The following is a 16,037-nucleotide window of genomic DNA, read 5'->3' on the forward strand; positions in this document are numbered from 1 at the left end:
TCATTGGCTTAAACAATGAGAATTTAATGCCTCCTGGTTTCAGAGGCTGGAAGACTTCCTTCCTCCCAGAGTTAGAAGCAGTCTGTCCGAATGGCTATCCTCAGTTCCTTGGTTTCCCAGTTACATAGCAATGGCCTCTTCTTTCTCTTCTGGGCTCCTGCTGACTCCTGGCTTCTGACTCCCTCTCTGTGGCTTTCTATATGTTCGGATTTCTTCTGCTTACAGAAGACTCCATTCAGTTGAGCCACACCTGAAGTAAGATAACATCTTCAAGAGAGATCCTGTCTGCAATGGGCTCATGCCCGTAAGAGTGTGGGTCAAGACAAGGAACACATCTGAATTGGGGCACAGAATTCAACCCACAGCTGCCATTTCCAAGAGATGAACAGGGAGTCATCCAGTAGAGGAAAAAAGGGAGCAAAGACATTAAAACTAGTGGCACCCATGAGGGGACTCCCTCCCACAAAGCATTTGGTATCTTAATGTGGTCTCTCAGTGTATGAGAAACCCATATTTAACATAGAGTTTGTCTCAGTTTTGCCAGGCTGCTGTGACAAATACCACACAATGAGTTGGCTCAAACAAAAGAATTTATTGGCTCATGGTTTTGAGGTTATAAGGAGTCCAAAATCAATATATCGCTTTCTCCCAAAGTCTTTAGCATTCTTGTGCTGACTGCCAACAATCTGTGGGGATCTTTGGCTTGGATCACTACCTCCCATCCCACCACAATGGCTCTTTTAGTTCCTCCAGGTCCTGCTGACTGCCAGCTTCTCCTTTAGACCATATTGGACTCGTAGCTTTGCGTTTCTTCTCTTTATAAGACCTCCACCAATATGGATTAAGACCCACCGTCATTCAGTTGGACCACACCTTGACTAAAAGTAACATCTTTAAGAGATCCTGTTCACACCCACAGGAATGTTGGTTAAGATTAAGAACATGTCTAAATTGAGGTACATAATTTGATCTTCTACACAGTTTAAAATGTCTCCTTTCATAATTGTGATGCCCTTTGTTACCCAACCTTATGGTAAAATCTTATAATTCCATACATGCTTGCATGACGCTGTGGAGAGCAAAGGGAAAGGGCCGTAAAGGCAAGTGTTGCTTACCCTGCTTTTTTGTTGTTCTTCTAACAACTTTTCTGTTCAGCAAAATACGTTTGTCCCATTTTCCTTAGATAAGCGCAGCAATGCTTTGCCCCAGTCTCCTGACATCCACTTTTTGGTACACCAGAACATATTCCTTATAAATACTGTTGGAGACAGAAATCTAATATGGCATCATTATTTCCATCCTTTGGTGATTGATCCTTGAATGGTCTCCTACCCTTTACTGCATGAGAAACTTATGACTGGATGGGATGTCACTGCCATGAGTAGGTGTCTAGTCGGTTGACATGGAGTTCCTCAATATGGAGAATGTCTGGGGTAGGCTTGACCTGATCAGGTGAGCCGGGATGGGCCTGGATCCTCTGTGAAGTCACAGCTTGGAGATCTGAGAGGTCATCTAGAGAGGACCAAATGGCAAGGCTCTGAGAGTGGCCTCTAGGGGCTGAGAGCAGAATTTGGTCAACAAGTAGCAACGCAAGGAAGACATCAGTTGTCTAACCACCAAGAAATGTGTCTACCAACAGCCCAAGAAGGTGGGGGAGCTTCCCTCCTAAAGACTCCAGTTAGCTCTCAGCCAGCCAACACTTTGATCTGCTTTGTGACACCCTGAGCAGTGTACATGACCACTCTGCTCAGACTTCTGACCTGTAGAAACCCTGAGGTAATCAGTTTGTGTTGTTTGAAATGTCGTGCAATTTCTTACACAGCGATCAAAAGCTAACTCCAACACTAAGGACTCAGTGGGCATGCGAAGAGTGGGTCTCAAAGGTGAACACCGGGATGACGCCAGGATGGCAGCTCGGGGAAGGGCTTGGTGCCAGCAGGGATTCTTCGTGTTCCATCTTCTCCTGTTTTAAGTCTGACCGCATTGGCTAGCCCCTCTAGGATCTTTGAACTCCTGCCGAGTTGCGGGTAATGTCAAATCTGTTTGTGAAGCTAAAATCTTGTGGGCCCACTGGAATGGAGTGTTCTGGCCATCAGGTAATAGAATTCACAACTATTTCTCTCCTGTTTTTCTGGTGCTATCATGAAAAATAATCAGGTAGTCAAGTCTGGGGAAGCACATGTGCGAAGGATGGCTTCTCACTTGACGTTTTCTGATTTTGGTCCTAGTTCTCGTTCCTTTCTAAAAGAAAGGGGTGCACCCTAATAACCCCAAATTACTTAGCCCCTATGGGGATGTTTTGGTCAAGTTAAATTGAGTGATCTCAAGGAGAAACATTAACAGCCCCCAAATTCAAATTATTTGCTAAATGAGATATTTGACAAATAACTCCTAGTTCAGCAAAATGAAAAAAAAAGCTTGTGCTTCCACTGGCTGCTTCAGTTTTCTCCCCTTGACTGTGCTGGCTGCTTTTCTCTGTTTCTGGCAGTGCTGATAAAAACCCTTTCTGCCTTCTCTTCTCCCCTCCTCAAGCTCAGCCTCTGGCCCAGCCCCCCTATCCTTTAAATATTAACCCATCAGACCCAGCCCCAATATCCTCCCTGACCTCAAAATCAAATCTAAGGGAACTGAAACTAAGAACAGCACAGTATCAAAGATGCTCACTGCTTCTTTTTTTCCTGGGTCCACAGCATTAGAGAGAGTAGGGTCCAGCAAGAGGAATCTTGGGGTGGCCTGCTTCTTTGCTGTAAGGAGAGGACACTGGAATGATTAGCTGTGCAAACATCCCTTTAAGTGTGTATGGAACGGAACTACCAGAAATGGTGGTGGAAATGGAGCACATGTTACTAAAACAAAAGAATTGAAGGTGCAGTGAAATAGGAGTGTGCAGATTTCCAACTCCCATCGAATAACAAGCTTGTTATTTTATATTTTGGTTCTTCTGAACCAAAAAAATATGAGAGGTGGGGGGAGACAGAGGCCAAACCAAATGTGTGCTTCCACTGACTGGAAGCTATGTTCGCTAAAAAATGAATAAATAAATAAAAGATCAGGATCCAAAATCCTGAAATCCCTGGAAGAACATTGAGAAATAATGAGTGCAATTAAAGTATTAGCAGAAGGTCAAACAGTCAAACCCGTGTAAAACCTCTCTAAGAGCCCTACTTAGACAGCAAGTGAAACTATCATTGTAAAGGAATATTCTGCTGGGGAATTCATTAAATTGGGAACAACTTCCTCTAATAGCCAAGAATTAAACATTTTGGCCTGTATGTGCCTAAAATTTCCACACCTGCTAAGGAAATTCCCTTATGATTACATTAAAAGAATGACCATAAAGGAGGGCAAAGGCCTTAGGAATCCCTGTCAACTTCTTTACTTTGATAACTAGGATGCAAAATTGTGAGCTACTCCTGGCTTGACTCTAACTCAGTGCCTTATACTAGTGGGAAGACACCCGTACACTGCAGGCTAACATGCCCCGGAAGGTTTTGACAAAAGCGTGAAAACAAAATACCATCATGCACTTCAAAACTCATCCCAAATTACATCTTTTATTTTGGGGGGCAAGGGGGCAGTATAAGATCGAGAGTGCAAGTGAGCCTGTCAAGGGGCAGGGACATGCCAGGCAGGAGGAAAGGCTCAGGGCTGGAACTTGCCTGGGGCTGGGAGGCTCCAGGTCACTGGTGGGAGGGAAGTGGCTGCCTGGACTGGCCTTGTCTCCCTGGGGACAGCTAAGCCACCTGACCAGCTGGAGACAGGCAGGGTGACCCTAAGGCCGACAGCCATCAGGGCCATGTAGAAGCAGCCCCTTGACCATTTGAGCCCCTTCTTCTTCCTGCAAAGAAGGGTGGAGTGGGCTCCCTTCTTCCTTTTCAACCCCCAAACATGGGCAGGTCTCTCTCCAACCAACACAACAAGCCATCTCACCACCCTCCCCCTGTCTACGTGGGACATGACACCCAGGGGTGTGGACCTTCCTGGCTAGGTGGGACAGAAGTCCTAGAAGGAGCTGAGACTGAGCACCAAGGGATTGAGAAAACCTTCTCAGACAAAAGGGGGAAGAATGAAATGAGACAGTGTCAATGGCTGAGAGACTCCAAACAGAGTCGAGAGGTTATCCTGGAGGTTATTCTTATGCATTGAGTAGATATCACCTTGTTCTTCAAGATGTAATGGAGAGGCTGGAGAGAACTGCCTGAAAATGTAGAGCTGTGTTCCAGGAGCCATGTTTCTTGAGGATGATTGAATAATGATAGAGCTTTCACAATGTGACTGTGTGATTGTGAAAACCTTGTGTCTGATGCTGCGTTGATCTACCTTGTCAACAAACAAGCAGAACGTGTGGAATAAAAATAAATAATAGGGGAACAAATGTTAAAGTAAATTTAGTTTGAAATGCTAGTGATCAGTGAAAGCCAGGGGTAAGGGGTATGGTAGGTATAATCGTGGGTTTTTTTCCTGTTTTCGTTTCATTTCCTTTTCTGTTGTCTTTTTATTTCTTTTTCTGAATGGATGCAAATGTTGTAAGAAATGATGAATATGCAACTATGATGATTTCGTGAATTACAGATTGTATTAACGTTTTATTTCGTGTGTTAAAATATTTTTAATAACAAAAAATTGAAATAAAATAACAATAAAACAAAAATAAAATAAAACAAATAAACATAAATTTGAAAAAAAATCGGCAGACACTTTCTCCTGGCCATCAGGGCATGTGGACATGAGGCCCACACTCATTTCCGAGTGAGCCTGGGAGGCATCTGCCTCACATCCGGGGAGTGAAAGAGCTGCCACTTCACTGCTGAGGTCACGCCCAAGCTGGATCTGGACACTGGGCAGGGAGGCGCCGCTGCAGCTGGGCTCAGCGCTGAACTCCTGGGGCCTGGAGAGTAGGGCGCCTAAGCTGGGGCCGGTGCCAGGGACCCATCCGCTCCCTCCTGGCATACTGCCCTCAGTGCTTGGGCCACCCTGCCAAGGGCTCCTGCAGGCCACCGGAGACCTGAACCCCAGGCACCAGAGAGATCACTCAGCATCTCCTATTTCCATCATGGGACACAAAGGCCCAGAACGATGGGGACATGGTGCTGTCACAGGGCTGGTCAGGAGAGGAGAAGGGTCTCCAATACTAAAGTGTAGACACCCTGAGGTGATGCTGAGTCCGAAAAGACACTGAGCCCTGAGGCAGCTGCAACTGCCGGCCTGGAAAGGGAACTCACCCTGCACTCCGAGGCTTGACAACATCGGGGAGGTTTGGGGCATCGAGTGTGTTGCTGGCCAACAGGGCCAGGGGCTCCTGCTCACAAGACAGGTGGTAGCTACAGGACAGAGGGCTGCTGTGAGGCTACCGAAAGACACAGCTCCCAGCGGGGCCCTGCTGCTGCTACCTTCTGCCCTGGTCTTACCACTCAGATTCCCTCAGTTGATCCACAGCCCCAAACCAGGCCTTCAATTCCTCCATGTTGCAAAAGTTCGTGCAGGTGTATCCCTCCTGGAGGCACTCGAGCCGGGAAATGTACTTGTATCCCTGGGACAGAGGGAAGAAGAAGATGGAGAAGAGGCCAGGGTGGCTTGCTGGGTGGGATAGGGGCTGCAGCTAGGGTCTGTGGATTTGGTCACAGGAGCCGCCTCCTTCCCTGCACTCTCATCCAAGGCCTCCCTGGTCTCAGCCCAGGATTCTCACAGACCCTCCTGCAGGGAATTTCCTTAATGTCAGCACCAACCCCACCCCCGTGGGGAAGTTCTACCTCGTCTCTGTGAAACAAACTCTCCTGGAGAGAAACTGCACGTGGATGGAGCAATAGGACGTCATGCCCTGTGAGTCTCAGACCCTCCCTCCTGCACCTCAACCCTGCAGTGATGCCCCCAGCTCCTCACCTTCAGTCCTATTTTGTAATGTATCCATCTCCCCTGCGAGACACAAAGCCAGGTCCAGCAGCAGAGGCTCCAAAAGGCCCTGACCAGCCCCCTCACCCTCTCCTGTGTGCTACTGGGTGGTGGTACCAGGGACAGGCCAGCCCGCCCAGGGCTCAGACCCATTCAGGAATCTGGGCAGAGGCATAGGGTTCTTCCAGCCTAACCCTCTCTGAATACAGATGGGGCACTGCAGGTCAGGTAGGCAGGGACTCAGCAGCGGTCTCCCCACGGGGGGTCCGAATTCACTCTCACCCCATGCCCACACCCGAGGCACAGTCTGTGCCCAGTTCAGCGAGGACGGGATGTGGGAGAGGGTCAAGGCCTATGGCTTCCGCCTGCCCTTTCCTTCCGCGGCTGGAAGGGGGACATGATGCCTCAGCTCCCGGGGCTCCTATGGATGAGCTAGGCCCTGGGTTGAGAGCACAGGGCTTAGGGAGGGGCTCTCTCCCCTATGCTGATGGGACTCCACACCTCTTCCTGGCCCCAAGTCCTACTCACTTCCTGAGAGTCCATGGGAGCTAACTGAAGGGAGGCCAGCTCTGACAGGAACGTCCACAGGTGCGGAACAGTGGGCTGGGGGGAAACAGTGGCATCAGGTGTGGGATGGAGTGCCCTAGCCCGCTGGAACCCACCCAAGGCACCCACCCGGAAATCTCTTTCCCTCAGTCCCCTTCCACCAACCAGACCTCATCCGGCTAACATCTGGGGTCCTCAGCCACCTCCTACTGAGTTCCTCTCCAACCCCTTGGACCGCAAGAGCACTGCTAGTCACCTCCCAGCCATGGCTCTTGGCAAATCACCAAACAGTAGGAGGTTGTTCAACCAACTCGCCCAGATCCACCTTAACTGGGCTCTGCCAAGGCCTTCCTTTGACTGCAAACCATCAGGGCCTCCTCTATACTACCTGGTCAAGCCTCCCTCTCAGGATCTAGGCAATGGCACGTCTAATGGAGGCTTCCCAGGCTCAGCAGCACAGAAAGCAGTGGTGCAAAAAGGAGGGAGCCCTGTACAGTCATGGATGCCAACCACACCCTGACCCTCGGTGTCCTCAGGCACCCTCACTCTCTCCCACTGGGGCCTCTCCTGTTCTCTCCTTGGTATCACCTTCTTTTTGGACTCCTCAGAGATCCCCTCCTGCCAGGGTGGACATGGTCAGGTAAGCCATCCTCCCCTCACCCCATCAGCCCACCTGTCTGACTGGGGTTTGGACAGCCTGGAGGTGTCAATTGACAGAAATGCTTCTGTCACCAATTGCCAGCCCTGACTGGGATGCAACCAAGGAGCAGAACTCCCTGTGGTGTGGCATTGACCAAGTGGGCTGGCCAGCCGGAGTTTCCTGCGTCATGTGCAAAGTGCAGGCATGAAATGTGCCCCAGAGAACTGAGTGTTCCATAGTGTTGTCAGGGTGCTCTCTCCAGTGCCTTCTCCCATGAGAACCAGAGGAAAGCTCCACCACATTCCTGTGCTCTCTCGAACCCCTGTGGGCTCCCTTGTGAGGAAGGCAGCACAGTGTGGACTCACAGCATGTCCACATGAGGAACAGAGGCCCCACAGGGCTGTCACTTGCCCCTGGTCCTGCTGGGAGTGCGAAGAGTGATTGGCTCTGCCCAGCTTGGTCCAAGCTGAAGTCAACTCAGCACTCAGCACCCCTGCCCAGGGTGTTTTTCCCACCCTCATGCTTTGTGGGTGCATTTGCAAAACCCAGGACCCTTATGCTGACAGGGAGGAGAGAGCTGCATTTCCCTCAAATCCTCCTCACCACCGCCAAGCACAGGATGGGGACTCCAAACCCTCATGCCCAGGACACAGCCCAGGGAGCACGTTCTGCACCTCTTGACAGCTGTGGGACTCCCTCTAATCTCCTTCATATGCATGTCCCCTGCTGCAGCGACATCCCGAACCTTTGTGTGGAGCCTGTCGTCATGTCCAGGACACATCATGTCTGATGCATGTGGAGGCCGTGGAGGCCTCTGGGACAGATGGCTGGGCTAGCCCTGGACTCGGATGCACACCTGAGATTTCCCTCTGTCCCTCAACCAGCTAGGCCCTGTCCACCTCTCCTTGATCCTAAGATGTTTGTTCTGTGCAGTCCCGCGCTGTGACGCACATGGTCAGGGCAGGGTCTTGTGATGTCCTCTCCAGCTGGGAACATGAGGCCTTAGGAATTGGGAACTTGCCCATGTCACCAGGCTGGAAAGTGGTGGAGCTCGGTTTTGGACCCAGATCATTGGACCCCAGGTCTGGGAATGGCAATTCAGGGAGAGCAGATGCCAGAAAAAATTCACCACATTCCCCCCTAAGGAGCCCAGATGCTCACCACATCGATCTGGCTAAGCTGCTCTGCCAGCAGCCTGGCAGGGAACGCCAAGACGGGGGCCTTCCCCTCTCTCAGCCCCTGCTCTCGGTGCCCACGTGACGAGCAATAATGATCTCCTGGTGGAGTGACAGCTGGCGCTGACTGCAGCTCCACAGATGGCATTGCAGGTGGCACCTGGTTTGCTTCCTGCTGCTCAGTGGGTGACTCAGGTGGTGCGGCAGCAGGTGTCAGATCCACAGGAGCCACAGGCTTTGGGCCTGAGGGTGGTAGCTGAGATGGCCTCAGAGCCACCGCCTGCTCTGCTGGTAAAGCAGGTGACATCTCCAGCTTCAGCTCCTGATCTGGGGATGAGACAGCCTCTGAAGATGGCAAGGCAGGTGGCCTCAGAGCTGCCTCCCTCTCCGGAGTTGAAGTGAGGACTGTCAGATGCCACGGTGGCTCCACATCAGCAGGTGGCATTGCAGGTGCTGCCACAGGTGACTTCAGGTCTGTAGCTGACACCATTTTTGCTGCCATCGATGGAACTAGCCCTAGAGGAAGCAGTACTGTGGTTTGCAATGCTGGCTCTCACATACGAGCCCCAAGAGCCGAAAGATGCAACAACAAAACTGGCTTTCTATGGACCTTTCTCCACAAAGAAATGACTGCAGTGACTCTCCGAGGGACGCCACCCTCACCAAGTCTTTCAGACTGCAAGTGCTCAGGGGACTGGGCTGATGCCTCTCTTTACTCCCTGCCCAAAGGCAAAAATAGACTTTGGCCCCGTGACTCCCATCTCCTCCCGTACATCCCACCCATCGCCACCTCCATGCTCCTCACCCTGTGTCTGGGTCTCACTGGCCACTGAGCGCTCCAGCCAAAAGAGGAGGTCCTGGGCCTGGCTCTCCAGGGCAGACCCAGGCAGCACCACCTGCGCGAAGGACACCAGTTCCTTCAGGCTGGAAAAGTCCGGGGGCTCATCGAAATCACCAGGAAAGTCCTGGAGCCAGGTCAGCAGGAGGCAGGAGAAGGTGCTGTGGGTGGACAGGGCTGCAGATTGAGGAATGGTTGTTCCTGCCACACTGCCCTGTGATGACCACCCTCCCAGGTGAGGGTTCCTGGGCAGGACCAGAGAGACTATTTCTGACTGTATCTGCTGTGCAACCTCCCACTGGAACAGAAACAGCATGAGGACAGCGAGTGGTTGTGTCTGCTCAGCCGATGGCACTGCACTTGCACACGGTTAGGAACTGCATCAATTGCCTGATGAGGGGCAGGGCATGACCCTGCCTCAGCCTACCCAGGGCCATCGTGTCACCTCAGCCTGGAGTTCATGCCCTGAGGTCCTGCCTCCTTCTCTGCGAGGCATGTGAGGTTCTCCCCTTCCCACTGTCATGGACCCTAAAGGGCACGGGCACACCCCACTGCAGCCACCCGCAGCCAGGCTCACAGGACTGGGTAGTCAGGTTGGATTTGTGAGCTGAATTCTCCCCACATCTCCTGAACTGTGTCTGTGTGCTGCTGGCGTGGCAGAGGGGCAGCAGAGTAGGGTGCGTGTGGAGTGTGCTCTGAGCCTCCGGGAGCACTCCCCAACTAGTGTCTCAGGAATTCTCACATGGGTCTCTGAGAGTCCTGGTGCCCTGCAGGGGATGGAGCCCTGACCTCTGGTCCCCAGTGAGAATCATGAGATGGATGCAGGGACCTGCCCAGTCCCTCCTGGCACCGGCCCCCACTCCCCATCTTGGGCTGTGAGGAAGGAGACCCTCTCTCCTCACCCAGAGTTCACTCACTTTTTCAGGCCCTCCTGGCCTCCTCCATCCCTGTCTGGCAAAGTGCAGCTGCTTGCATACCTGCAGGGTACATGGGGGTGTCACATGTAACTTCTTTGGTGTGCCCCTAGTCATGACATGTACTCCTGTTATCTGACCCCCTCTGATTTGGCAAGCAGGAGGCCACAGGCAATTCTGCAGTTTTGTTCAATGAAGTAGGCTAAGTAGCTTAAAAAGGGCCTGCACATAGCTTATTCTTCCTATATCCAACATGAACGAATGATCCCTGAGCTGCTCCTTCACAGATAACTGGTGAGGCCTGGGGCTCCTCTGCCAGCCCCAGCATGAGTGGCAACTCAAGCCACACTGAGGACAGAATCCAGTTTGATGCAATCTCAAACCTCCTCTGAATGGGAATAGAGGATTCCAAAGGTCAATTTGGAGCAGAGCATCTTCCCGTGGAAAGGAAATTTCTCAACCTTGACAAGCCGTCTCCACCGAGCTCCCTCTCCAGAAAGCCTGGCATGGGGAAACACTTTCCATGGCCCAGAATCATTCAATCCTGACTCTGACCTCAGCAGATTGGTCGTCCCATGACCCCACTAGCAAGAGGAGGAAACTGAGTTTAGATGATGCCATGACCTCCCCAGACATTCAGCTCAGGCATGCCAGATCCATTAGGAGATTGAGGAACCCATGCTCACCTGTTGGACACCCGGTCCAGGACCTGCTGGATGGTGAAGAAGCCCCGGTAATTTAACACGAGGAGGGATGCATAGGACTGGTCGCCCTCTGCAACAGCTGCCACCATGCGTTTCATGAACTTTTCCCAGGCTCTCATGCTGCGGGTGTCCTGCTGGTCATTCTGGGCTGCTGACACGTTTGTACCCTGAGACTGGAATAGCAGAAGCTGGTGGTTAGCCACTGCACTGGGAACCAGGAGAGGGCCATGGCTGGGGGTGTATGCAGACCAGCCTTTCCCTGTCCCTCCCTCCCTTGGGGCAAGAAGTGGGGCAGGAATGCATCTAGCAGAGAAAGGTCCCACATTCCAAAGTAGAACTCAGGTGGGGGAATAATGAAGTCACGAGGAGTTGTGCATCAATGCGTGGAAGGCACTTTATCCACATGATTCCTCACAAATCACCCACATTCATGAGATGGGGGGATTCAACTTCTTGCAGGACAGAAGCCAGAAGCATTCACACTGGACCTTTATGATCTTCCCTCCTTACTGTGGAAAAGGGGTCTCTTCAAGACATGGAGGGGAAGAGCCTGCTCACATCTCATTCTTCCCTACTGTGGAGGCAGTACATCAAGAACACCAAGATGGCGAGAACACCTTTGCTTTCACACCAACAACAGGACTTGAATGTCTCTTACCTCAAAGGGAGTTCTGAGTACCTGCAGCCATGGTGATCCCTGCTCAGACCAAAGATCAAGTATCTGCACACTTCCCCAGTTCACATCAATAAGAGATGACAACTTTTGGGCCCAGGATTAACACGTTGCATGGGGATTACTTCACCATCACCACTTGCCTTCCCAACAGCCATCCATGACTTCACGTTTGAACACAAAGTGCACATGAAGTTTCCCAATGTGGCCATGGATGACCCCATTCCTCATGTCTCCTCACACTGAAAGGAGGAGTATTAAGGGGCTACAGAGGCAAAATAACAATGCTGGCATTTCCTTAATTCTCTGACCTTGGGCCACCTTGACTTACCTTCCTGAACACCCTGACCAACAGACTGCGGTGGCGAGGTGGAGGGTTCAGCCAGTGCCTACATCTGTTGCAAAAGGTCTCCTTCCTTGGTTTTCTCGTGCCAGATCCTACTGCTCTGCAAAAGCAACAGGAGAACATGTTGTACTGTCGATCATCTCTGCCTAAGTGAGCCTGGTAGGGGGACTGTTGTGGAATCTAGGTGCCTGGTTACTAAGGTTCTACATTCCGTTGGACTGCAGCTCAAAGGAAGTGAGGTCATCTCCTGAAGCCCCTTAACTGAAACTTCTCAACCGTTAGGTCCTCCAGGAAAGGCCCTCTTGACTCCTGATGCTCATCCTCCTGAAACATGTTATCCTGTTGACTGGACCAAGTTTCCTCAACACATCACTCACAGCACATCACCCACAGTTACTTGGGAAGGCCTGGGTGCAGACTGGGCCCCATGCATAAGGAGGGAGGACTCAATTCTAACACAGATGAACTTTCTTAGAAATCTTGTGACCATGGTGTAGTCATTGGAACTCTCATCTCAGGGTCTCCCCAGTCTCCACACCTACACAATGGGGTCATTCTACCATCTACTTCCTGGGTCATCATGAGGATTGAAGGTCATTAGTGTAAAAGCCATGGCTGGTCTTCGAGTAGCTAAGATGCAGAGACAACAGCATTCCAAAACATGGAATGCCTCACTCATATGGGCTGGCTGTGGCTGTGTCATCCTTGGAAAGGTAGATTCCTTTCTGGCTCAGCACCATGAAGAAGGTGAAATTAAATGGAATTTAGATAGGATGGCCCTGTGGCATGACAGATGTTAAATCATGTTAACATGTTAATGCGGTAAAGGACATGTTAAATCATGACAATGTTAAAGGACCTAGAGCAAGTCCTCTAAGTGTCTCTTCACATTCCTTGTCTGTTAAGTGAGCTTTACTAGTTAACATTGATATGGCAGGGTTGAGTCATTGTGTTCTAGTTTGAAGATAAGGAGACAAAATTGCAGATGTTAATTGATGACCCTGCTTGCCCTCTGACAGAGCCTGGGTTAGCTTTGGTTGATATCTTTTAGCATGTTGCATACATGTAATGTAACAGTTTCTAGTCTCAATTAATCGCCCCCTTAAAAATTCTCTGCTTCATATAGAAGTTGAAAACCTAGGAACATAACCAGTGCAGGAAAAGTTACAGAAAAGTCTAAAAGTTTCTAATGAATTATTTCAGGAGTGGAAATTGGTTGCTTTCTATTGGTTTTTGAGTTTTTAGTTATGATTGACTGATTAGCCAGAGGACAGTGCTGTTGGAATGCACTCTGGAATGCATAACTGGCTGTTCAGGCTTCTATAGATAGTTTTAGGAAGGTACAGAGCATAAGACAGAGGTGCTGGCCTTGAAGGCCCCAAGTATCTTCATCTTCAAGCTGATAACTACTTGCATTTGTGGTAAAAAGCCATGCTATAAAGAATTTCACCATGAGTTAGGGATGCCCATAGCAGATTTGAGCCCTAAGAATAATATGGGGTAAGTGTAGAAAATTATGCATTCAGTACCCTTGCTGAGGTGCAAGATGTTTATTTACATGTGCTCTCTGCTGTCCTGCTTTTTTTACACTTTTATTTACTCCACATACCCCAATACACCTGTTAGAGCAGATTGGCAATTAGAAACTAGAATAATCTTGCATTTCAATCTAACATTAAAAGTATTTATATAAGGGTGCATGGGTAGTTCAGTGATTAGAATGCCTGCCTTTCATGCGGGATACCCAGGTTATATTCCCAGACCACACACCCCAAAATAAAAAGTATTTATTTAAATTATAACAAGTTTTTTAATCACAGAAATTACTTATCTTTACTATTATAACTCAAAAACTTAATAAGTCCTATCTAATGCATTATTATTTGGCAAAGTTAGAAAAAAAATAACTTTTTTTAACTTTTTTTATTCATTAAAAAAATTAACAAACAAAACATTTAGATATCATTCCATTCTACATATACAATCAGTAATTCTTAATATCATCACATAGTTGCATATTCATCATTTCTTAGTACATTTGTATCGATTTAGAAAAAGAAATAAAAAGACAACAGAAAAAGAAATAAAATGATAATAGAGAAAAAAAAGATTATACGTACCATACCCCTTACCCCTCGCTTTCATTTACCACTATTTCAAACTGAATTTATTTTAACATTTGTTCCCCCTATTATTTATTTTTATTCCATATGTTCTACTCTTCTGTTGATATAGTAGCTAAAGGGAGCATCAGACATAAGGTTTTCACACTCACAGAGTCTCATTGTGAAAGCTATATCATTGAAGAACCAGCTCCTTATTCAGCAATTCTATCCTGGATTCTAACTTATTATATTGTTTTCTCCTTTAGTTTTATTCTTGTTTCCTTTCCCTGGTCTTACTTGCTGACTTATTTTAGAAATCTGTTTGAAAACAAATGAATAGTTAATTTATTTTAATCTTCTGCATTTAAGTAATGAAAATGATTACGGCTTGAGGCATGCTTTGGCCATACCTCATTGGCTTTGTATTTTAGCGTTCTCATTAGCATTGTTTTCAAGACATTCTAAAATTGCAGGATTGGTTCCCTCTATATTTCAAGAATAAACTGGAAGAATTTTTTTTTCCAATAAGTTGAAGTGTTTATTTCTTCACACTTTTTTTTTCTAATTTTGTTGCACTGTGATCAGAGAATCCAGGGGTAATAGTTCAACTTTTTTAAAGGTATTCAGTAAGCATTTTTTAATGCTTCACAGGCATTTGAAATAAGGTATATTTTCTATTTCCAAGGCTTTCTCTCTCCCTCTCTCTTTCCCACTCTCTCCCCCCTGCCCCCATGTAGAGAGATAGGTAGGCATGGTAACCTTATAACTGTATTGTTGTCATAGCATAGTTAAGAGACCAGGCTCTCACATCAAGCAAACCTGCCTCCAACCCTTGCTGTATAGCCTTGAGCACATTATTAACCTCTCCAAATCCACGTGGATGAGTGCAGTAACCCATTAAGCGTTGCATAACCTTAAAAGGGGCTTCAATCTTAATACACATTTCATTCGGATTTTTAATGGAATACAAATACTTGATCAGCAGGAATTTCAATTACAATTTTCTATCCTCTCCTATGCACTAGTGCCTTAAACACAAAACCCTCTTACTTTTCTCTGCCAATAAAATCCATCCTTTTATTCTAGCATTTGAGTTCTCCAACATCTCTGTCCTCTACTCATGCCCATCTGTTGCACTCCAGACTCAAGGCCCTGGGCCACTGCTCTCAGCCTGAGGAATGCCATTTGTCTTCAGTTCTAATGCTTTTCTCTTAAGAATCCATCCTTTATTCTTCCCCTGCTTATTCCTTATCCTTCTTCTCCTTAAAGAATCAGAGAAGAAGTAGGTAAAGGAGAAGATTGTGACAACCCCCATATTCATAAATTTTATCTTATCACAACTATTTAAAAGTCTCAGAACATACTTCATGTGCATCAAACCTTAGCGTTCATAGAGGCCACACAAATCATCCAGCTGTCATAATGAATGGATCATTTAGACAAAGTGAATTGCACGAGGTTACAAAGCTATTCGGTTAACTTGTCCCAATTCAGTTTCCTCTCCACCACTTTATGCTAACATCTTGAGATTTCCTGAGTACCTCATTTGTAATGGCTTCTTTTTTTTTTTTTTATGCTGTATGGCAGGGTCACATTTCATTATTTTTCCATTATTGCAGCACCATTTGTTGAATTTTTACTTGTTTGTTTTGCTTGTTTGTTTGTTTTTGGGAAGTGCATGGACCGGGAATCGAACCTGGGTCTCCCACATGGCAGGCAAGAATTCTACCACTGAACTACCCTTGCACCCCCATAATGGCTTCTTTTTAATGCATACAGATCAGTTCCTGAGGAAATTGATTGAGAAATTCTTTTTACAAGATTCTGCCTGCTAACCCTCCCTTCATTCCCCAGTGACTCACCACCTATTCACCCCATCCTCGTTGCTTCAGAAAACAGCAATCCCAGAGCTGTCCTCATTTCAGAATTCTGGAAAACAGCAAGTACTTCAGAAGAGTGGAAATGTTTTACAACAGGGCTGTGGAACACTGGTTAAAGGAAAGGGAAAATTCTCACACACTATATTTCTTCTAAGCCCTGCTACCCAAATGGCCTTTTTTCTTGATAGAAACTGCAAGGTTTAAATCTGACCCAGAGGTCCATCCTTGTCAAAACCTTGAATGAGAGCTTGACTTACAACCATCCCAGAGCTCAGGCCAATAAAATAGCAAGAGAAAGGGTGGCTGGGATGCCCAGTGATGGGAGGA

At 48.1% G+C, this 16,037-nt stretch overlaps 1 protein-coding gene across 5 annotated transcripts in view; it reads right to left on the minus strand.

Annotated features, from left to right (window-relative positions):
- Positions 1 to 4,475: 4,475 nt before the first annotated feature.
- Positions 4,476 to 16,037, minus strand: part of LOC143681009 (uncharacterized) — a 32,261-nt gene continuing 20,699 nt past the window's right edge. The window contains exons 2-12 of one of the 5 annotated variants that reach the window (XM_077157685.1): positions 15,693 to 15,759; positions 11,711 to 11,825; positions 10,689 to 10,879; positions 10,006 to 10,065; positions 9,056 to 9,249; positions 8,237 to 8,766; positions 6,418 to 6,492; positions 5,881 to 5,913; positions 5,409 to 5,530; positions 5,223 to 5,321; positions 4,476 to 4,888 (exon numbers count right to left, since the gene is read on the minus strand). In XM_077157685.1, the coding sequence (XP_077013800.1) occupies positions 4,579 to 4,888; positions 5,223 to 5,321; positions 5,409 to 5,530; positions 5,881 to 5,913; positions 6,418 to 6,492; positions 8,237 to 8,766; positions 9,056 to 9,249; positions 10,006 to 10,065; positions 10,689 to 10,825 (1,560 nt within the window). In that variant the 5' untranslated portion in view covers positions 10,826 to 10,879; positions 11,711 to 11,825; positions 15,693 to 15,759 and the 3' untranslated portion in view covers positions 4,476 to 4,578. Of the gene's footprint in view, positions 4,889 to 4,917; positions 5,322 to 5,408; positions 5,531 to 5,880; positions 5,914 to 6,417; positions 6,493 to 8,236; positions 8,767 to 9,055; positions 9,250 to 10,005; positions 10,066 to 10,688; positions 10,880 to 11,710; positions 12,098 to 15,692; positions 15,760 to 16,037 lie in introns of those variants that run through there. The other 4 variants (XM_077157682.1, XM_077157683.1, XM_077157686.1 and 1 more) reach the window with 4 other exon arrangements.

The sequence above is a fragment of the Tamandua tetradactyla genome, chromosome 4 (genome assembly GCF_023851605.1).
Source record: "Tamandua tetradactyla isolate mTamTet1 chromosome 4, mTamTet1.pri, whole genome shotgun sequence".
Lineage (NCBI taxonomy): Eukaryota > Metazoa > Chordata > Mammalia > Pilosa > Myrmecophagidae > Tamandua > Tamandua tetradactyla.